This window comes from Macrobrachium rosenbergii, chromosome 50 (genome assembly GCF_040412425.1).
Source record: "Macrobrachium rosenbergii isolate ZJJX-2024 chromosome 50, ASM4041242v1, whole genome shotgun sequence".
Classification (NCBI taxonomy): Eukaryota; Metazoa; Arthropoda; class Malacostraca; order Decapoda; family Palaemonidae; genus Macrobrachium; species Macrobrachium rosenbergii.
Window position 1 is genome coordinate 31,237,932 of NC_089790.1, and position 23,313 is coordinate 31,261,244.

At 41.1% G+C, this 23,313-nt stretch overlaps 1 protein-coding gene across 24 annotated transcripts in view; it reads left to right on the forward strand.

Moving 5' to 3' along the window:
• Positions 1–23,313, forward strand: part of Golgin245 (Golgin-245) — a 307,575-nt gene that overhangs the window by 30,914 nt on the left and 253,348 nt on the right. For all 24 annotated transcript variants that reach the window (XR_010851323.1, XM_067094416.1, XM_067094418.1 and 21 more), the window contains one exon: positions 14,128–14,205. Coding sequence is in view for 23 of the 24 variants with exons in the window: in XM_067094416.1 (XP_066950517.1) it covers positions 14,128–14,205 (78 nt within the window). In the remaining variant the exon portion in view is untranslated. The remainder of the gene's footprint in view (positions 1–14,127; positions 14,206–23,313) is intronic.

Genomic DNA, 23,313 nt, shown 5'->3' on the forward strand with positions numbered 1-23,313 from the left:
TTTTGTGATGAATCAGAATAATAGTTTTCTGAAAATAAACCAAGTGTTTTGATTAAAAGATGTCATAATTTTTATTTTTCTTAATGCAGCAGTGAATATATACTGCAGTTCACTTTAACTGTTAATTATAGAAGAAAGCCTTTTGGCTGATGTTAGATCAGAATTCAGTGGCATAACCTGTACGATAATAATGAGAGCTGATGTCTGCTCAAGATATTGCAGAGTGATTCATATTTATGTAAAGTATGGATTTCCTAAGCTTTAACTTCTTCTTAGCTTCATGCTGTCACCAAACCAGCAGCCAGTAAGTGATAGTAGGTAGAATGTATAATACTGTAATTGCCAGCATTTGAAATTAGTGAGGGTGCTTTGGTTTCAGCATACAATTGAAAAGTTGCTTTTTAAGATACTGCTTAAAACATGCGAGGTTAAGTGGTTTTGGGTAATCCTTTCCTTGCTGTACTCTCTTGGTGGTTTTGCCTTTCTGGATGCTCCTTCTTTCAGTGCATTAATTAAAGATGCAACATCATTTGTTTGAACTTTTATCATTTAAAATCAGAGTGGCTACTGTCCAGAAATTTTATGAGAAGTCTATGATCCGTCGTTGTTATCATGCATGCAATGGTTGTAAATTGTTACTCAATACAGCTTTGGTACATGGTTCAGCATTACCTTGGGAAGGAAAATATCCCCTACCTGATATGAATTTTAACCCTTGACTAGCCTTGTGAGAATAAAGTTATTCTACCCAATGGCTGGTTGGACTACTTAATAATAATTTTGACCCCCTTACACATTACAAACTAAGATTTATGACTAGTCAGTTTTCAAAGCAATATAGATAAAAAATAAAAAAAGTTTTGCAAGTGAAATGTAAATTCTAAACAAACTAAAAATAGATAAATGCCATTACCGTAAAATCCTCATAAAGGGTCAAAGGTTGGCATTCATATGAATTAGCCAGCTACACATGTATCCAGAATTTTTATTTCATCTTTCATTACCAATAAACAATACCTATTTTTCATAGTTTTCTTATTGAATAATTCACAACATCTTAAACTGAACATTATCCTTTGCTCATCTAATTCCGATGGTAGTGTGAAGGTACTTAAATCCATACACTGATATAGCAGATGGTAGACAGGCACACTCACCTCTCTCTCTCTTTCAAATTTTTTTATAAAGAATTTGCAGTTTACTTGTCACCCCCAATATCTCTCTCTCTCTCTCTCTCTCTCTCTCTCTCTCTCTCTCTCTCTCTCTCTCTCTCTCTCTCTCTCTCTCTCTCTCTCTCTCTCAGCCAAAAACCTCTCTTCTTCTCTTTTTTTTATAAAGAATAGCCAAGGGAGAGAAGAGAAAGGCTGGCAAATGTAAAGTTTAAACCAGCGTAATGAATTCATGTATTTATACACAAACACACAATATGTATAATTGCACATATGCACATGCACGCACACACAAACACACACTGAGATAGGGTTGTTAGGCAAGAGAAATTCAGATGCACCTTAACCGGGCATTTTATACTGCATAAATTATTTCGTAACCAGTTCAAGTTTTCATTTCACTGGTATGTTAACTTCAGTAAAATCACTGACTTTGAAAATGTAAAACACAGCGTTTTTAAAGTAAATGAACTAAAAAGAGTCCAATAACCAGTATGCTGTACAGTACTGTATTAACTGAAGTCATGGTATTTCAATGCATTTGAAACAGTTGAATGCATGCAATGCACCAAAAGCCATCAACTTGTGAGTTCTGCCGCTTTATTTTTGTTACTTTTTTTTTCAAATACCTGCATACATTTAACATACAGTTTTATTGTTGGCATTTTGTTTGCAAATTTAAGCATTCAGTGATTTTCATTGTCAGAGCTATCCATCAGAGGCAGTGGGGTAGGGAAGGCATGAGAAGGGGAGGAGACTAGGGTAGCTGAGTAGTTTAGTTTAATCTATACACACACACACACACACACAGGAATGGTTATAGAATTGGTTGATTAGCTATTAGGGCCTGTAGTAGATCTGTTTGTCAGCTTGAAAATAAAAAAAAGAGTAGTCCATGGAATGGCAAAAAACAAATTATTTGGCACTTTGAAAAGTAAACATTCCTTTTCTCTCTTTCTTTTTCTCTCTAAGTCCTGATTTAATGGCAGCCAGTAGAAAGGTGTGCCAGTTGCTTGAGAGTTCTGGACTTTTAAATACCTGATGCACAGGAGCTTGCTGTAAATGCTTAAATGTAATAAATAAGTAAAAAATTAATTTTAAAACTAATATAAAGGGTAATCCATAATAGAAATGTATTGAGTAATCCATAACAGCACTGATGCATAGTACACCATACAGTGTTTAGTCCCCTGACTTTCATCAGATTGCTTGTAACCTGTATGTAAGTTGTGGGCTGTGTACCATGAACAAAGAAATGTAGATAAGGTTTTCCTTCTGTGATATTACCTCTACAGATGATGTTGCCACACATGTTGAGGCAAAAATTACAAAGCATATCTCGTGATTTTACTTGGTTTTTCTTGACTGATTCATGAATTGTTATTGTCTGTGGATATTTTGTGTATAGATACAGTATACCCACAGACCATAATCGTGAATTATTATTGTCTGTCAATGTACTGTACAGTTAAAGGTAATTGTTCTGCTTTAAGCTATTTTTACATTTATTAAATCTTACAGTAACCTAGAAAGTAGGCGTGCTTAGACTATTGTCCCCCAGTAGCCCATATTTATGAAGGTCTATACATACTGCTGTATATAATACTGGAAAGAGTTCCAATTTTTTTTATTTTACTTAGGAAATGTTGATTTGGTAACCACAGCATCCATAAGTGTTTCTGACCTTCCTCTGTATTCAGTAGAATTATGTATGTCACTTTAACAATTTCTTTTTCAACCTCAGTCCTATTCAGCATGCTTCTTCATCCACTGCTTCCTTAATTTTTGAAAGTAGACCTAGCTTTTATGTCAAGTGCTGTTCAACTTCCAATTTTTTACTTTACAATTATTCATCATGGGATACAACTCAATCATAAATTCAAGGCCAGCTGTTATTAGAGAACTGTATTGTATAGCATAGCCTGGAGAAGGTATGCAATTTACAAATAAGTGTCAAGCCATAATCTGGTATATTTTTAAGTCAAACTTGATATGCAGATTCCTATTTTATTTTTAGTTTGAAGTATCATGGTATAACTGTCATTTACTAAGTCATCAATTCATATGGCATAACCTCATTAGTTCATCATCCTTCTCTTGACTTAAATGAATACAGGATTGAAAAGAAATCTTTTAGGCATCACACTTTGAAGTGTGATACCTAGAAGATTTCTTTTCAATCCCATGTTCATTTAAAGTCAAGAGAAGGATGATGAACTAATGAGGTTATGCCATAGGAATTGATGACTTGGTTAGTGACAGTTATACCTTGATGCTTCAAGCTAAAAATAGAATAGGAATCTGTATATCAAGTTTGACTTAAAAATATACCAGATTATGGCTTGACACTTATATGTAAATTACATACCTTCTCCAGGCTATGTTATACAGTAAGTTCTCCAATAACAGTTGGCCTTGAATTTATGATTGAGTTGTATTCCATGATGAGTAATTGCAAAGTAAAAAATTGGAAGTTGAACAGCGCACGACATAAAAGCTAGGTCTACTTTCAAAAGCTAAGGAGTCAGTGGATGAAGAAGCATGCTGAATAGGATTGAGGTTGAATAAGAAATTGGCATTTGCTGGCCTCATTGTTTTTTAAACATCTCTTAGAGGAGCTGTTGAGTAGCGTGGATTGCAAATGCTCTAGTGTCACTCTTTGAAAGTTTTAGGATTAACTTCCTTTTTTCAGCTAATCAAACTCTGCAATGATGTCTCTGATACTTGATGTCAAATACCTTGAGTGTTTCTTCATCTTAATTCTCTTCTGAAATTTCCCTTTTTGAATGCTGCCATATTTTTGTTTACCATTGGTTCACTGACACTCTCAAAAAGCACGGTATCATTATCCTTGCCCCTTTCCATGAAGATGTCATGTAACAATTTAATATTGTCTTAATGATGTGGACATGTTCAGGCCATGTCTCCTGTACGTCATTCAACACTGACTGCTACAGCTCATTTCAGGCTCATGGTCAACTGCATACTTCACTTTAAGTGTTCTGTAGAACTCCTTCAGTGTTCTGTCAGGCTAGCATCAACAAAGCAGACCATCTTCATTGTCCGCTGTTGGTTGTACACCTTGATGGGAATGGGAATGATGATTTCTAAGTTCGTAGGTTGTTTGAGAGGTGGTGTTAGCAGACAATAACAACACACACACATGTTCTCATACTATCCTCCATAATACTGAAATGATTGGAAGTGTTATGTAAGAAGAGGAGTGATTAGCTATGGCTTTTAAAGTATTTTTTTTTGTTTATAGTTTAGGCCTAGAAAAACATAGGCAACCATAATTTTCATTATTCGTTTCTTTGAATTGAACCTTCAGATTAACCAGAGTTATTACTTGCTACATCTTTTCAAAGCCCTTTGAATATTTTAATGATATATCAGCGGGGGCATGAATTTAAGATTTCCATTTACATTGGAAGGTAATGTGGTTTATAGCATCCTTGAAGCCTAGGTGTTAAATGTGTTTGTTGACATATTCTTCTGGAAGGAACCTGTTTCTTCCTTTTCATAACTTGTTGGGATTGCAACCACCACCATCTGAGTCTGTTGCTTCAAGTTCCCACAGAAACCTCTTGGCAGGATCCTCATCAGCAGTTTTGACTGCTAAATACTGTTGAATAGTGAATATTGGCTTGCTTTTTTGAAGCCCTCCTACCAGCCATATTGTGCAAGAAAATTCCCCTTGTGATCTGGTTCTCCAACAGTACTTTGTCCAGTTTTACAACAGAGATATCTGTGTGAATATGCTTCTCCGACCAGCCAATGAAGAATTAGAGGAATTTATTTCTGGTGATAGAACTTCATTTCTCACTATAATGTGGTTCAGATTCCATAATAAGCTGTAGGTCCGGTTGCTAGCTAACCAATTGGTTCTTAGCCACGTAAAATAAATCTAATCCTTTGGGTCAGCCCTAGAAGAGTTGTTAATCAGCTCAGTGATCTAGTTAAACTAAGGTATACTTAACTTAGATGTGTGAATATGCTGGCTCACATGTTCATACCCTGGATGTAGATGAATAGGAGCCTGTACATTTCCATGTGTATATTAGACTCATTGATGACATATGGGCAGCCACTCCAAGAACTGTAAAGACTTTTGATTTGACAAGTTTTTGGTGTTAGAGCAATACTGTTGGCACCTCTTAATCTTTGTTACTTCACTGCAGTGTCACAGTTCTCTTCAAGAATCAAGCTCTTCTGCACTTTCCTTGGCTTTTCAGCCACACCAGACTCATTTGGAGATAGTTGTCCCAGTCTTCACTGTACTTGACACTTGCATACAGTCATGCGCTTATATTTGTTCACTAAAAATATTCTCAGTATGATTGTTCAATATTTACCTGAAGATTTAATTATGCAAGTTCATAGGAAATGGGTTATTGCATATGTATGAAAAGAAACAAGATAAGTATCTTCACTGTAATTTCTCAATTCCAAATGTTGCCCCGGATTCAGTACTAAAAATTGAGTGACGTGTTACACAAGCCATATGTAAACAGTGTTTTGTGCATCACGAGAATCCCTCCTGAATGGTTAGTTGATTGTTGGGTGTTGATATTGGCAGTTTCTGACAGTAAAGAAAGTAATTTTTTTTTTAGTTACAGTTGTTAGCTTATTAGACCATTAGCTTAGGGAAAGTCCTTAAAGTCCTATAGTTTATCATTTAGTGAAGGACTTTCATCAGATTGAAGAGTGAAAGCATAAATGATTCTTTAAAGAATAACAGAATTCACAGAGTGGTGAAAATTCCTTATGAAAATTGCCTGTGTACAGTATTTGAGAGGTGTTGTATTATCTAGGGAAAATGATAACAAAATAGGGTATGGAAAGAATGGCCCAACTTCAGGTCAGTAATACAGTTTTGTAATGTGGTGTGGTTATGCTGTGGTATGTGTGTGAGCTTACTTTAAAAGAGTTGCCCAGGTGATGTCACTGATGAAGTGTGCAATTAGCAAGGTTTTAGATGTGATCATTGTATCATTATGGATTGTATATCATAGGTTGTAGTCTTCATAAAAGAAGAGGAAAGCTATTAAACTTATGAGTTATTAATAGATGTTATGTGTTTTGTGTAAGGAAACAGAAGAACAGGGCAGTACAGTCATGAATTGACACACAAAATGAAAATAAAAGAAATTGGGATGTAAGGTGCTTGTCTTCCTCCAGGCATGTATTCAGTTTTTGGAGAAGACAAAATACAGTAGTAACTGTAAATTAAATAAATAGAAATCTTTAGAATTGCGATTGACCAAAATAGCTGAAACATCTTACCCAGTACATTGGAACTGGTAATAGAAAACTTTGTTAATTTGCAGAGCTGGGCAGATTTCAGTGTAGTTAACCTCAAGGTGATAATGGTGTGGATGTTAATTTTGTTTCCGCCATGACAGTTTACCTGAATTTTTTCATTAAAAGGACCCCGTAGAAGGGTGTGCCATCAGTGAGGTGCACTGTAGGCATTACTTAAGCTTCAGCCCCCCAGCTGCAACCCCTTTCATTCCTTATACTGTACCTTCATTCATATTCTCTTTCTTCCATCTTACTTTCCACCCTCTCCTAACAAATGTTTCACAGTGCAACTGTGAGGTTTTCCTCATTTTGCACCTTCAAAACCTTTTTAGACTTAATTTCCCTTTCAGCACTGAATGTCCTCATAGGTCCCAGCAGTTGGCCTTTGGCCTAAATTTTATATTCCAGTCTATTCATTGAAAGGAATTTGCATTTGACTATGAAACAAGTTTTGTTGTTGCACCTTAGAAGTTAGTACAGTATGTCCATCCATTTAAGTACACTTGTTTTGCTTGGCTGGTTGTAACTACTTAGTGGTTTCTTTACACCTAATCTGCAAACAACTGAAGTTTAGAAATGTTATAATTATATATGTAATTAACCAATGAGTAAACATACTTTTTACATGTTTGAATTGCTATGTGAAGTACATGTAACAGTTTGTTTTTGTTGAAATACAGACCCAAAACAATGACATTTTTGCTGATAATTTGTAGTACTTAGATTATACTGACAGATCCTCTCATTTTGATATTACAATAGCATAATAGATGCTTGTTACTTGTTGCAGTGGCAATCAAACACCTTGGTATCATCTGTCACCATTTTGTTAAACACTCTTATTTCATTTTAGTGGCCTGTTTTGGTGAGCTGTACAGTTGAATTAAATAACTTTAAACAAAATCAAGATTGGTAAAGAAACCTATATTTTTATATAAGTAACTTACCCAGTAATTACTTAGCTAAGAGTTTCTACTCGAACAGCAGCTTAAATTTTGAAATTTGTGGTAGCTATTTTATTGTTTTGTGTAGGTGACAAGACCCTGACCACTTTCAGGGTGAGATAGAGGAACAACTAAGCCAATTTATCAATTTGTTTCTGCCGCTTGTATCGTCCACACACCATGCTGACTAAGCAGCTTGGTTTTGACAATTGTTGTTTCTTCCCATCCGGTGAAGCATTCTTTGTATGGTAGCCTTTCGGCATTGTGTTTTCCTGATTTGACTTGTTACTGATTGTGACTTTTAGCTAGTTAGTATGTCAGATACTAGCTCTTCTAGTTTCCGGTATTGCAGCAAAGGCTGCAATACCCAGTTTACGAAAATAACTTATGACTCTCATACCCTGTGCACAAAGTGCAGAGGGCAAGTTTGTACCATTGACTTGATATGTGACGAATGCAGGGATTGGGACAAATGTAAATGGAAGACCTTGACTTCACATTTAAATAAATTAGAGAGAGATGGCAAGAGGAAGGCAGCCGCTAAAGCCAGCGAGAATTTAGCTAGTCAGATGGCTCCTAAATCTAATGTTGTAGATATTCCTGCTGTATTTCCTCCTATAATTCCTGTTTCCCCTGTATCAGTACATACTCCTAGACCACCTGCTCCTGCTCCTGACTTTCACACTTCTGAGCCTGATTGCTTCGCCAGCATGGAAAATAAATTTTATCAGAGAATCAATATAGTGGTAGATATAGTGGCCCAATTAGGGGCACCGGTTCGTGTCCTTATGGATAAGTTCGATAAGAAAAGTGAAAGTGAAGTGTTAGTGGAGGAGGTGGCTGTTCATCCCACTTACTGTATTCTCCTAGGCATCAGTCACTGCCATACTCCCCTGAACCAGGGAGGAGGCATACCGTTAGCCCAAGGGAGGCCACTGGGGTCTGCCTACGAGCAGTCGGCCCCCCTCAGACCAGCCTGTTGAATCCCAGGCTGTGTCAGGAGACAGCTGCTGGAAAGGCATCTTTGACGTGCATCAGCTCTCGTCTAGTTCGGGAGATTCTTCGCTGTACGTAAGGCGCCAATGGCGTTTTCCTGACGAGTCATGCCCCTTGAAGAGGCGTTCTTCTTCCAAGGATCTAGCTCCTCGACTACCCAGCAAAAGGTTGAGGGAGCCTCCTCTCAGTCCTCAGCCTTCTTATAGTAAGTGGGACAGCCCAGAATGCTTCTCCTCTCCTTGATGCCAGGAATGAGTGTATAGTCACTTCTCTTCGTCTAAGAAGCATCTTCTTTCTGACTCCAAGTGCCCTGCTTCTAGTGTGCAACAAAGTTCTTCGTCTGAATGCCCAGATTCGGCTGAGCGCCCTGTTCTTGATGAGCGTTTTTCGTATGATGAACGCCCAGTAACAGCCGAGTGCCGTATATTACCTGAACGCCTGTCTTTGGCTAAATGTTCTGACACAGCTAAGCTTCCTGAAGCGCCTGAGCTTCCTGAATCGCCCGAGCCCCTATAATGCCCGAGTTCCCTGACGCATCCACTCGCTCTAGAGCTCCGACACGTTGAAGCGCATCTACTCCTCCACCTGTTGCCAGTGCCTCATGGAAACCAGCCAGAATTTTGATGTTGGCTTCTAAGCTACAAGCGCCAGCTTCGTCCAGTTCAGCGAAGAATTGTCAGTCAGCCTCAAGTTTGGATCCAGCTTTAGTTCCCCTTCAATGCAAGTTGGTTAGCATTCTGCAGCTTCTTCATGGACCATCCACTGCTAAGGCACCTCCATCGGATGCTCCCTTGTCTGTTTTGTCAGAAGAAGAGGATTTCGATCAAGATTCTCCAGCAACTCCTTACACATCCCTTCTGAAGTTTTTACTTCAGAATTTCTTGGAGTTCTCTCCTGTGACTCCTTCATCCCCAGCTTCGTCTTTTATGATGAGTAATCAGCCTTCGGACACTGCCAGACTCCCTAGGTCATTTCTCTTGTCCTCATCCAAGAAGGCCCTTAGTGAACTGGAGAACTGGTTTTTCGAGAAGAGGGAGCAGGGGAAGGCTTGCTTTAGTGTCCCTCCTTCTCATTTTTTTAGATCTTGCTACTTATCTTATGCTACTGGAGAAGCTGTCTCCTCCCAGGGGGACTTCTCTGGTTTCACTGATGCAGGCTGTAGATCCACTCTTGCATTAGTGAAGGTATTCTTTTCAGCGCAAGAGATGGACCACCTTCTGAAAAGTCTTTTTAAGACTTTTGAAGTCTTAATTTTTGTGGACTAGTGTTTAGGTGCTCTTGTCAAGAAAGTTCAGGAACCATTGCTTCAGCCTGATTACGCTTCGGAACTTCTGGGTTTTCTCTCCTGTGCTGACTAAGCAGTCAGAGACAGTTTGCAGGAGATTGCTTCGCTATACGCAATGGGTGCACTCAGGGAACTTTGGGTTTTCTTCTGGTGTTTCTTCACAGTCGTGCAACAGAGAGATTGGAGCAGCAGTCAGCAGGACAGTCCTTTGCAACGAGGCCCTTTCGAGGGGGCCAGAGATCTCAATCCAGGTCAAGATGTTCAAACCCGAGCCATCAAGATGTCATCAACTAAACCTTCAGCCCGCAAGTGAGAGCCCAGTCCTCCATGCCCCAGTGAATGCGAGGCTCCTCTTCTGGGAGAGATGAAGTTCGAGAGGGGCAGACCAGTGGGTAGTCAAAGTACTCAAGGAGGGTTATTCTATCCCCTTCAGGGAGAGGCCCCCTTGACCAACACTCCCGTCGCCTTGACGACTTGCTCCAAAGGATCGGAGAGGTATTTCGTCTCTCATCATCAAGAAGGCCATAGAACTAGTCAGGAACTCCAAGTCGAAGGGGTTTTACAATAGACTCTTTTAGTGCCCAAGTCTTCAGGGGTGGAGACCAGTGCTTGACGTGGGTGCTTTGAATGCCTTCATAGAGAAGACAAAATTCAATATAGAGACACACAGTTGGTTCTTGCTTCCATCTGTCAGGGGGATTGGACGATCTCCCTAGACATGCAGGAAGCATATTTTCATATCCTATTCATGAGGATTCAAGAAAATACCTTAGGTTTGTCTTCTGGGACCAAGTTTATCAGTTCAGAGTACTTGGTATCAGCCTCTCGCCTGCCCCACAAGTTTTTACGAGGATACTCACTCCCCTGGCAGGGGTAAAGATCTTACTTTATTTAGACGACTGGCTACTTTGCTCTCCCGCGAAGGAATGATGCATGGAGGAATTACAGAAAACAAATGACATGACTCAAGATTTAGTATTTTTATTGAATCTCCAGATATCGCAACTAACTCCTACTCAAAGAATTCTCTTTTTGGGGATTCTGATAAACTCTCATCGTTTTCATGCTTCGCCGTCCCCCAAGAGAGTGGAGGACTGTTTAAGGAAGGTGGACCTGCTTCTCACCCTTCATTCATGCATAGCAACTCAGTGGATGAGTCTTTTAGGCACACTGGTCTTATTGGAGCAGTTTGTAAGACTGGGGAGACTGCACTTGAGGCTGCTACAGTTTTACCTGAGAGCCTGCTGGGATTGGAAAGCACATCAAGATCTTCGTTTCTTTCATATCACAGCAGAGATAAAGGAGGACCTGCGTTGGTAGAAGTCTGAAGAAAGATTGATGCAGGGAAAATCTCTTCTCCCAGTGAGCCCCAACCTAGACTTCTTGTCTGATGTGTCGGATCTGGGTTGAGGAGCGCTCCTCGGGAACAGAGAAATCTCGGGAAGGTGGTCCCCGAAGGGGAAAGTTAAGTATACCTTAGTTTAACCAGACCACTGAGTTGATTGACAGCTCTCCTAGGGCTGGCCCGAGGGATTAGATTTATTTTATGTGGCTAAGAACCAATTGGTTACCTAGCAACGGGACCTACAGCTTATTGTGGAATCCAAACCACATTATAGCGAGAAATGAATTTCTATCACCAGAAATAAATTCCTCTAATTCTTCATTGGCCGGTCAGAGAATTGAACGCTGGGCCAGGAGACTGCTAGCTGAGAACGGTACCCACCTGTCCAATGAGGAACTGAGGGGAAACAGCTTCACATCAACCTATGAGAGTTGAAAGTGGTTCACCTGGGTCTCAGTCATTTTGATACAGAACTCTGCAACAAGATGATTACAGTACATGCAGACGACACCACACCCTTGGTCTACATAAAACATCAAGGGGGAATGCACTCATTCTCCCTGTGTGAGATACCAAGAGACCTGTTGTGCTGGTCAGCCCAGAACTGAACCCAATTAGTCACAAGATTTATCCAAGGCAAATGCAATGTCCCAGCGGACAAACTACTGTAAGCTGCCGGAATCAAGTCCTTTGGATGGAATGAACAATTAGACAGTCGTGTTTGCTCCAACCTTTGGAGACTATGGGGATATCCAACCCTAGACTTATTTGCAACCTCTCATAATCACTGTCTACCTCTGTTCTGCTCCCCTATTCCAAACCCTCTCGCATGGTCAATAAATGCAATGATCCAAGATTGGTAAAATTTGGACCTTTATGCTTTTCCACCTTTGGAATGATAAGGGAAGTTCTCAAGAAGTTCCACTCTCACAGCAGTGTAAAGATAACTCTGTTTGCCCCTTTTTGGCCACAGGAGGAATGGTTCCCAGACCTTCTGGATCTCCTCATAGATTTTCCAAGGCTCCTCCCTGCTATTCCAAGTCTTCTCAGACAACCGCACTGCAGGATATTCCACTAACACCTATCCACTCTGGCCCTGACAGGCTTTTGACTGCCAGTAGACTTGTCCAAGAGAAAGGATTTTCGCAATTGGCAGCGGAGACCATTGCCAAATGTAGACGTGCCTCATCCAACAAGCCCTACCAGGCAAAGGGGAAGTTTTTAGGACCTGGTGCAGAAGAAATGGGGTTTCATCTTCTCAGATGTTTATCCCTCAAATAGCAGATTTTCTTCTATACTTGAGGTCTTCTGTAGGAAGGTCTTCTTCCACCATAAAAGGCCACAGAGCAATGCTCAGCTCTGTTTTCTGTCGCAGAGGCCTCTAATCAGGATATTTTGGACCTGATTAAGTCATTCGATACCACCAGACCTAGAAAGGAGGAGCATTCCCATTGGAATCTAGATGTGGTACTTAAGTGGTTATCAAGTGAGCACTTCCAACCTATATGTTCTTCCTCTCTTAGGATTTACCTAAGAAAACTGTTTTTCTTGTAGTGCTGGCCACTGCAAAGAGAGTAATTGAGATTCAAGCTATCGACAGGAGGATTAGCTTTTCGAATGGAGACACAGTCTGTTCCTTTTATTAAGTATTTTGGCGAAGAACGAGAACCCTTCACACCCTTGGCCTCGTTCTTTCACCATTAAGAGCCTATCTGATATTTTAGACACAGAAGAGGAGGAAAGAGTGCTATGCCCGGTGAGAGCCCTCAGATACTACCTGCACTGAACTGAGAAAATTAGAGGGCAGTTTTCTAATTTGTGGTGCTCAGTCAAAAATCCCTCTAGACCTTTATCTAAGAATGCCATTTCCTTCTTTTTGAGGGATCTTATTATTGAATCTTATTCCCAAGTGGAGGAAAATGACTTGAAAGTCATGAAAGTTAAAGCTCATGATGTAAGGTCAGTTACTACATCAGTAGCTTTCAAGCACAATCTTTCCTTATCCTCCAATCTTCAGGTAACATACTGGAGATGCAAGTCGGTGTTTGCGATGCACTATCTGCAGGACGTGGAAACTGTTTACGAAAACTGCAGTACCCTAGGACCGATGTCTGTGGCTGGCGTAGTGATTGGTGAGGAAGTGTAGGAAGTATACCTTCCTATGCATTTAGCTCTTCACCTTGTTCGTGGTGTCGCGTTCTGGGGAAGCCCGGAGGGCATAAGAGTGGAGTGCCCACCATGTTAATTTTTATGGTGTGGGTGATTTTGTTGCTTTTTTTTTTTTGTTTTTTGGCACTGCACCTTGGGCAGGGGCAATTGTATGAGCTTCGTTGACCTTCGGTATTGACCTTCATCACAAAGTTCCTGCTGTAAATTCTGTCAGCCTTCGGAGTACTCCTTTGCTGCTGAATATCCCACTTCCATAGAGACGACTCTAGCTATACTGCCATGTCTCTACAGGTTGAGAGAGTGCCAACCAGAACCAGTAATTATCTGCACAGCTCTCTCACCAGGTAAGGAAACAACAAACATTGTCTCAATGTTTGCCTATTTTAGGTCATTAACTTTTCATATGTAGATTGTTATTTTACTGTCCACAATTCCCCACCACCTTTCAGTGTGGAATGACATTTTTATGATAAAATAAAGTTTTATACCGTATACAGTATACTTACCCAGTAATTATGGATGGAGTCCACCCTCCTCCCTGTGCATGGACTTTTTTGCATAAACAAATTGATCTATTGGCTTAGTTGTTCCTCTATCTTACCCTAAAAGTTGGCGGGGTCTTGTCATCTACACAAAACAAAAGAATCGCTACCGTGAACTTCAAAATTTAAGCTGCCGTTCAAGTAGAAACTCATAGCAAAGTAATTACTGGGCAAATATATATAGAACTTTATTTTATCATAAAAATGTCATTTTTGCTATTTATATCATACAGAATACGTAGTGTGGCAGCTTTAAGGTGAGAGTAATTAAAATTCTACCCTGGCTTATTGATTGATTAAGAGGTTTATTTTCAGCTGAACATTACAGGCTTGAAGTGGGTTTTACTTTATTTGATGTTTTTTCTTCTTCCAGTTATCACCTTTTAGTGGTGCTGCTACCTCACCAGGAGAACAGAAAAAAGAATTGGAAACTGGCTCATTGCAAGATGAGGTATGGTATACTACTGTTGCAGCTGTTTGTAGAAGCATAATTACTAAGAATTTTAATTTTGTGCTCCATTAACTGTAGTATAAGTTATTCATCAAAGTACAAAACAGTAATGTATTTGTATGTAAATTTTCTCGCATTTGTAATTTTTTATGATATGCATATATTGTATATGATCTGATTTATTTTTAATTTTGGTATTATTTATTCAAGCCTGGTTGTTATGTTTTAAATGTTAAATTTTCTTATTTCTTTGGTATCCCACCCCTTGTTTTTTTTTACATGTGGACATGTTACTCCTTAGATGCTTATGGTACATGTTCATGGCCTTCTGGTATGTTGCACAAGTACTGGTCTGTATAAATAATAATTATATAATAATAATATTGGCAGGAGACCCTCTTTCAAACAAGCACTATATTGAAAGAAACCACTGCATCAGCTCCATTGATCTTGTATGGAGTCTTCTTTATTTTCCTTATAACAGTTTTCTCTGTTACTACAACTGGCAAGTAACACACCAATGTGATTTATCAGGAGGAGTTAAATTTCCACAGATTCCTGCATAAGTCTAGTGTATTCATAGTAAGTCAGATATGGTGAGCATAACACGGAGAGTTATATACACGTAAACATAAGTACAGCACAGGCAGTCCCCAGTTATCGGGGGGGTTCCATTCTGAGGGTGTGATGATAACCGAAAATCGTTGATAGCCAAAAATCGGCATTTTTCAGGGCTTTTTCGGCAATTTTTGCGGCTTATTGGCGTCGAAAAGTGCCGAGTTTCGGTTATCAGCACCTCTGCTAGGTATGTATCAGTGCCAATACCCAATTATCGGTGCCGATTAGCAGGAATCAGCGATTTTCGGCGCCGAAATTGCCTGTATATGTCGAATTAGGTTACAAGTCAAAATCTTGAAGTGGCCAACGTTTCTCCTGGATTCATCCAAGTGTGATCACGGCAGTGGATCGGGGTAGACTGGTGATGCTAGAGGGATCTACTCTATAAATAGTCGTAGGTCAGCAGGGGGTTTGCCTCATGCTGATTTGTCACATTGGAGTTTCCTATTGGCTGGAGAAAATTTTTCTCAAGTCCTTTCTCGGTGTTGAAGGTTGCGCTGTTACAGCCTAGCAGATCATTGAGGCAGGGCGTGATGTTGCTGGGTGGTGCATGACGTTGCATGACGTTACAGCGACTCGAGTTTTCATTGGCTGCTGGATTGCCTGTCTCATTAGCTATTCATTGTGCAACGGCACAGCAGCTCAGATTTTTATTGGTTGCTGGCTATGCTCACCATATTTGACTTACTCTGAATAGACATATGCAGAAATCCCTGGAAATTTAACTCCTCCTGATGAATCACATTGGTGCGTTACTCGCCAGTTTTAGTAACGGAGAGAAGACTGTTATAAGGAAAATAGAGAAGACTCTATACAAGACCAATGCAGCTGATGCAGCGATGTCTTTTTCTTTCAATAATAATAATAATAATAATAATAATAATTAATAATAATAATAATAATAGGAAGGAGTAAGACCCTCTTTCAAACATGTCTTGTCAAAAAGGATGCCTTCAATGTGCTAATTGATTTTATACTGCATTTTCTCAATTTTCCTTATAATTCACTTTTCCTGCATGTTAATATTGGTCAATAGTTGGCCAATGTTCATATTTCGATGGATATAAACAGCGTATTACTTACAGCAGAAATTCATTATTTTCTAATACAGTAGGTTACTGAAACCTAGAGTTATAAATCAGTAGATTTCACTGTGCTAATGGTACGTTTTCTCTGTTATTTCTTTTTCTGACGTCTATTTCTGGTATTTTTGGTACTTTTTCTGTAGACTCATTTTGAGCAATCCGTTGGTCATCTTCTGGATGGTTGAGATGAATCTGGAAACACGGCGCATTTGGCTGTTTTTATATAAGTAACTTACCAATTAATTACATAGCTATTGATTCCCTAACCTACAGCAGCTTAAAAATTCAAAATTCATGTGGCGGCGCTACTATTGTTAGTGTGTAGGTGACAGGGTCCCACCCACTATCCGGGACTCAAAGGAACTTAGGAGAGAGCTCAATTTGTTTCCTGTCATCTTCCAGTCAACATTGGAAGTTTCACACAGCTGCTTCTTCGCTTTTCGGCTAGTTATTTGCCCGATCTTGGTGAAGTATTCAGGATTTGTTGCTTTGTGGCTTGCTGTCGTTGATGAATTGTTGTTTCGGGTTAACTTTAGGAGTTACTTTAGTTAACGGTGTCAGATTCCAGTTCATCCAGTGTTTGCTTCTGTTCTGAGAGTTGTAGAACTAGGCTAACCAAGCTTTCGTATGATTCTCGTACAAAATGCACTAAATGTAGGGGGTGTAGGGGGCAAGAATGTAGTAAAGATAATACTTGCATAGAGTGTCAGGACTGGGAGGATGAGAAATGGAAAACCTTGAAATCTCAACTAGAAAAATTAGAAAGAGATAGGAAGAGGAAAGCAGCCATTAGGGCTGAGAATAGGGCCAATGTAGATTCTATTCCTTTGGATAATGTAGTGGATGATAGAACTACTACTCCTCCAATTCCTCCTTCTTCTCCTATCCTAAGTCCTCCTACTTTACCATCTACTTCAGTTCCAGGTTCCCATGATTCCGCTCTTAGTGCCATTGCCAGCCTCGAATCAAGGTTCGATCAGAAGTTTAGTTTATTATCTAATACAATTAGATCGGCTATTAGATCTCTAATGGAGAAAAATGTGAGTAATGACGGTGCAGTGAGAAGTGAGAGTGCTGTGAATGCTGAGGAGGTGGCTGTCCATCACACCAGTGCTCCTAGACGAAGGTCACTGTCCCACTCCCCTGCACCGGGGAGAAGACATACCGGAGGTCCAAGGGAGGCTGGCGGGGTTCTCTCCCAGGCTTCGACTAAACGCCATTGGAAAGGCATTCCAGTGCATCAGCTTTCTTCAGATTCAGAAACTTCCAGTCCGCGCAAAAAGGTCCCATATTGCTACTCTATTTCTTCACGCCCACTCAAGAGACATGAGGATCTTGGCGATACCTCTCCCCTGGCTGTCAAGAGGTACAGGGAGGTTAGCCCACAACCTTCCTGCAGTTTTCAAGTACAGCCTGATTCTCCTGCTCATCATCTTCATTCGTTTAGGGACAGTCCTGAGTGCTATAAGCGTTCTAAGCGCCTGACTTCTTCCAAGGGCCCAGCACCCACTGACTCATGCCAGACTTCTGCTGATGAGCGCCCGGCGCCCGCTGTCTCATGCCAGACTTCCGCTCTTGAGCACCCGGCGCCAACTCCCGAACTTCTGATGCCAACAGCTGAATGCCCAGCTTCTACTTCTGGGACCCTTGAGCCTTCTGTTAATCTGTCATCCTCAGCGGTTTAAGAAGATTCTTTAGCCCCACTCAAGCATCAATTGACCGAGCTTATGGGTTTTTTGAAGAAATCCTCTTCTGCTCCAGAGTCCAAGGATAAACCCTTGTCTCCTATCTCTTCAGGGGAGGAAGAGGTTGTTCAGGATACGGTTCCCTCTTCTGCTTACGCGTCTCTTTTGCATTTCCTCCTGGATAGTTTTCCTAATTTCTTCATGCCTGCTTCACCTACTTCTCCAGCTTCTACCTTCCTCATGAAGAAGCTCGTCAAGAGGTACCAGGTTACCCAAGCTGGTTCTCTCCTCCTCGAAGAAGGCTCTCAAAGAAGTTCATGTCTGGCTGGCCGCTAAGAGAGAACAGGGCAAAGCAACATTCGCTTTTCCGCCCAGCAAATTGTTAAAGATGAGGTACTCTTTCTATGCCACCGTTAAGCTCCTTCCTTGGGAGTTTCTGCCTCCTCCCAAGGGGACTTCTTTGCTCTCGCTCTGGTGGATTCAACACGTAGAACGGCCTTTTCATCGGCAAAGATAATGTTTTCCTCATCTGAACTGGATCACCTTATCAAGAATATTTTTAAGGTGTTTGAGATTTTTAGTTTCCTCGATTGGGCCATCGGAGTGCTAGCAAGGAAGATTGAAGATTGTTCTGATCTAGCTGAAGACTTTGCCTCCGATTGGCTGGGAGTTCTTTCGTGCTCAGATAGGGCAATTAGAGACGGCTCTTTAGAATTCACCCCCTCTTTGCTATGGGCGTCCTTAAAAAGAGGGAGCTCTGGTGTTCTTTCACCTCAAAAGGAGTCTCGCCAACACAGGAGTCAGCTCTACTCTTCGCTCCTTTAGATAGGTCTCACCCCTTTCCACAAATCACAGTGAAGGAGATTCTTTCAGACTTGCAGAATAAGTTGACCACTGACTTGTTGGCACAGTCCACTAGATGTCTGAGGGAGCCTGTACCTTCCACATCAAGATCATTCTCCCCTCTACAGTCTCAGCCCTTTCGTAGAGGGAGGGCTAAAATCCAGTCTAGACCCGGATCAAACTTGCGACCCCCCACGAAGTCCACTAAGTCCTCTGCGCTCTAGGAGCTAGACTTCTACTTTATTGGAATGAATGGGAGTGCAGAGGAGCAGATCCTTGGGTGATCAAGGTTCTCAAGGAGGGCTACTCCATTCCTTTCATAAAGATTCCTCCTTTAGTTACATCTCCAATCGCCTTGACAGCACATTCAAAAGATTCCGCAAAGTTTTTGGCCCTCTCTCAGGAAGTCGAATCCCTTCTTTTTAAAGGAGCAGTGGAAGAATGCTAGATCCCCACTCAGAAGGTTTTTACAATCGCCTTTTCGTGGTTCCGAAGGCCTCGGGGGGCTGGAGGTGGCCTGTTCTGGACTTCAGCACCTTGAATGTGTTCGTACTGAAGACGGAGTTTCATATGGAGACCGTCGCTCAGTCATGTCCTCAGAACAACAGGGGGACTGGATGGTCACCCTGGATATGCAGGATGTGCATTTTCACATCCCTGTTCATCTAGACTCACAGAAATTTGTACGCCTCACTTTTCAGGACAGAGTTACTACAGTTCCGGCCCCTATGCTTCAGTTTGTCGACAGCCCCTCAAGTTTTCACATGTAGCCTTGTTTCCCTAGGGAATTGGCTTCACCTGGGAATCAACATCAATTTATATCTAGATGATTGGCTTCTCCGCTCGTCGTCAGAGGGAAAGTGCGCGGATGACCTGAGAAGAACCCTTCGCCTGACACAGGAGTTAGGCATTCTCATAAACAAAAAAATCCCTTGTGACACTGACTCAGGAGATTCCCTATTTAGGGATGATACTGAACTCTCGGACTTTTCGGGCTTTTCTGTCACCCAAAAGAGTTGAAAACTGCCTTCAGACTGTCAATTAGTTCCTTGCTCTTCCTTCCTGCTCGGCAGTGCAGTGGATGAGTCTTCTGGGGACCCTTGCTTCAGTAGAGCAGTTTGTAAAATTAGGCAGACTGCATGAGACCCCTTCAGTTTTTCCTCAAAGCGAGCTGGTGCAGAAAGACCCAGCCAGACTCTTCTGTCTTTCCAATTACTTCGGAAATCAAAGAGGATCTCCAGTGGTGGTCATGCGTAGAAAGACTTCAGGAAGGGAAGTCTCCTCTCCCAGTGTGCCCAGACTGTCAATTTTTTTCAGATGCCTCAGACCTAGGCTGGGCGCTCTTCTGGACGGCTGGGAAGTCTCTGGAACATGGACTACAGTACAACAGAATTCTCACATCAGGAACTGAGAGCAATTCACCTGGGCCTTCAGTCTTTCTCGGATCTAGTCAGCGGCAAGAAGATAGTAGTGGATGTGGACAACACCACTGCACTTTCTTACATTTGCAACCGGGGGGGGGCGGCACTCATTCCTTCTCACTGTACGAGATGGTGAGGGATCTCCTGTTGGCGGAGGAGAACCAAGTCACTCTTGTCACCCAGCTTATTCAAGGGAGAATGAACATTATTGCGGACGAATTAAGCCGCCTCCAACAGGTCCCTGGTGATCACAGCTTGAAGTCCTCAGCAGAGTTCTTGGAAGCCCTTAGAGCAACATCCCCCCTGGGAGGAATCACTGCCTCGATGGACATGGAGCCCCTCTTCATGAATGTTCCTCTCAATGAAATAATCCAAATAATTTCAGATCATGTATACAGGGACCCTACCACTCCATCACTGAACATCCCCAAGCACTCCCTCCGTGCCCTCCTGGAGATATGTACCAAAAAGGCTCCTTTCTCCACCCACAGAGGCCATATGTACACCCCAATCGACAGTGTGGCGATGGGTTCTCCCCTTGGAGTCCTCTTCGTGAATTCTTACGTGAGCACCATCGAGAAGAGGGTCTTCAGCAGTATAAGAAAGCCGCAGATGTATGTACGGTACATCAGTGACACCTTTGTCAATGCTGAGACAAGTGAAGAAATAGAGAGCTTGAGATATGCCTTCCACACCCACAGCTGTCTCAATTTCACAATTGAATACAGCCACGATTGCCATGTCCCCTTCCTTGACATCTTTGTCGAGCAACGGGAGGAACGAAGGTGTACACGAAACCTATGAACCTGGGCATGTGTCTGAACAGAGGGAGTGAGTGCCCCGAGAGACATTAGCAATCCACCATCAGAGCCTTCATCAGAAGAGCTCTCTCACACTGCTTCTCTTGGACTGACACCCATGGAGAACTGGAACGTGGTCCCCATATCCTCATTGATAATGAATATATGAATCGGGATGTAGACAAGTGCAATAGAGGAGCCATGGATAGATAGTACCATCAGGAACCTCGCCCCGTCACCTTTGATGACATCACCAAGGAGCAAAGACTTCTTGCATCGGTAAGGTGTTTTGTTGTAACTATGAGGTGAAAGTACTTTTGAATTCGGTATTTCATTCTTAGCATGACAGCTTGATTACTGCGAGAATACATATATACTATGTATGTTTATGTACACAGGCAGTCCCCGGTTATCAGCAGGCTCGGTTATCATGATCTGGTTTTACAGCGCTTGTTTAGCGATGAAAGTCGGCAATTTTTGGCGCCGAAAATCGCCAATTTCTGCTTGTTGGCGCCGATTTTGGGTATTGGCGCCAATACATATTTAACAGAGGCGCCAATAACCGAAAATTGGCAAAAGGTTATCATCACATCATCAGAACAGAACTCCGCCAATAACCGCGGAGTGCCTGTAGACATATATGTGTACTGTACTGCCAAATGCTGTATGTCTGAAACCTTAAGGGAACTGATATAATATTTTGTAGCGTAATGATACATCTAAATTATTCCTCTATACAAGTTGCACTGGGAAGCATTTAACAAAGAATGCAGTTTTTTGTAGGCTAAGTCGAGGTACCTTGAGAGCATACGACAAAGTAAAAGAATGTGAAGCAGCATAATTTAGAAATCTTTTCCATGAAATTAGAGTTCTTGACACTCTGCTTGATGTTAATTTTTCATAATGGCTGGCACTTGTAGATGTCAGTCAGTTTTTGCAAGCTTTTATCCTAGTGCAGTCAGTCACAGAGAGCTAGAATCCTTTTCTTTATGCCTGGTAAAGGTAGCAATACATAGGTGGTACCTACCTCAAATTAGGTGCCAGATGCTATAGGCTCTTCATCCTCATAATCTTGAACACTCCTTTTGTCATGGCATCCTTCAAGATGTAGAATTTGGGGTTTATTCATTGCTGTGATGAGCAAGTACTCCAGTTCTTCCAAGGTTTATCGTGATCATCAGTCATTTTTGTCACCTTTTCTGTTGATGGAATTGTATGTGAAATGAGTTCTTGCAAGTCTTCTGTCCTATACCCTTCCTGCTTGAATTCCTATCAGGTCTAGGTCTTCATCTGTCTCCTTTCTCCATGGTTCCTTGGCCTTCCTACAGGTCTTAGGCATGCTTCTTCCAAATCTACTGCCTTCCTGACCAATTGTGCCTCATCCCCTCTCATCAAATGTCCAAACCATTTCTGTTTTTGAGATCTTTGTTTTTTCAAGCTTCTTGATACATCTCTCTGCCAGTTCACCATTCATAAGATTATCCTCTGAAATTACAATGAACAGTCGTATTTATTTACTCATCAGAGTTTACAGGTCCATGTTAGCTTCAGGGTTATGATCCTATTCCACTACTCACCCCAGGTCCTCTCACTCAGATCCTACTGGTCTCCATCAGCCACTTACAGAAACTATAAGTAATGGATATATGGTGAAACATATCTACTATAGAATAAAAATAATTAGTTTTTTCTTTCAAGCCCATTGCTTATAATCCCAACCCTGCTTTTTCTGGCTGCAAAATTGAGTCCAGTCTGCAACTGGGACTCAGGGATCTGTAGGGTCCATGTGTAGAACTATGTGTTGCCTGTTAAACAAAATACTGATGTGTCTAGGCTTTATGTGACTACTAAATTGGAATTTTTTATGAGAAGTGAGTATGTATGAAAAAATATTGTACCAGAAGGGAAATTACTGATGTTCCATGTGTAGATGATGAGATAATCATGAAAGGGAGGTGGAGATTGCTTGGACATGCCCTCTGCACAAACCCAGAGATTAGTATGCAATAGTGTCAGGTGGTCTCCTGTGAGCTCTAGAAGAGTTAGGAGATCCAGATCTACATGGATGAGAATTGTAGAGACGGAAGGGGAAAATAAAGCACAGAAAGACATAGTGGCCAAGTTCTTTTTTTGTCATGGGGCATGGGAGGTGTGGTGGTGATGATGACTTTTGGGTTACCAGATGTAAAGGGGTTAAATAACATTGCAAAATTACTTGCACTATCCTATGTAATTGTTCTTTGTAAGAGCACACAGTAAATCTTTGAGGAAACTTCAGTAAAAAGTTTTTATTTAATTCTACACATCTCTTTGTTCTGACAGATTTATTGTCACTTTTCATGTAAACTTTTATGGTCATTACAATCACTAACATTTTTCACTTTCTATTTGTTCCCTTTTATCCCTTTTGGCTGAATAACTCCTTCAGCTTTTTGTAAACTAATTTTCATTCCTGAATCAAGAATGCACACTACTAGGCGACATTTGGAGAGGTTGGATATTTGATTCAGTGGTACAGTTTAACTTATTTACAGATAAGTTATTACAAGCCTGCTTTACTTCTTTGAGACTACAGTTTTATGTATTTTAAATTCTGTAATGTGTGTTGTAATAAAAAATACATTACAGGAGATGTGTTGGAACATGCTCATTCATC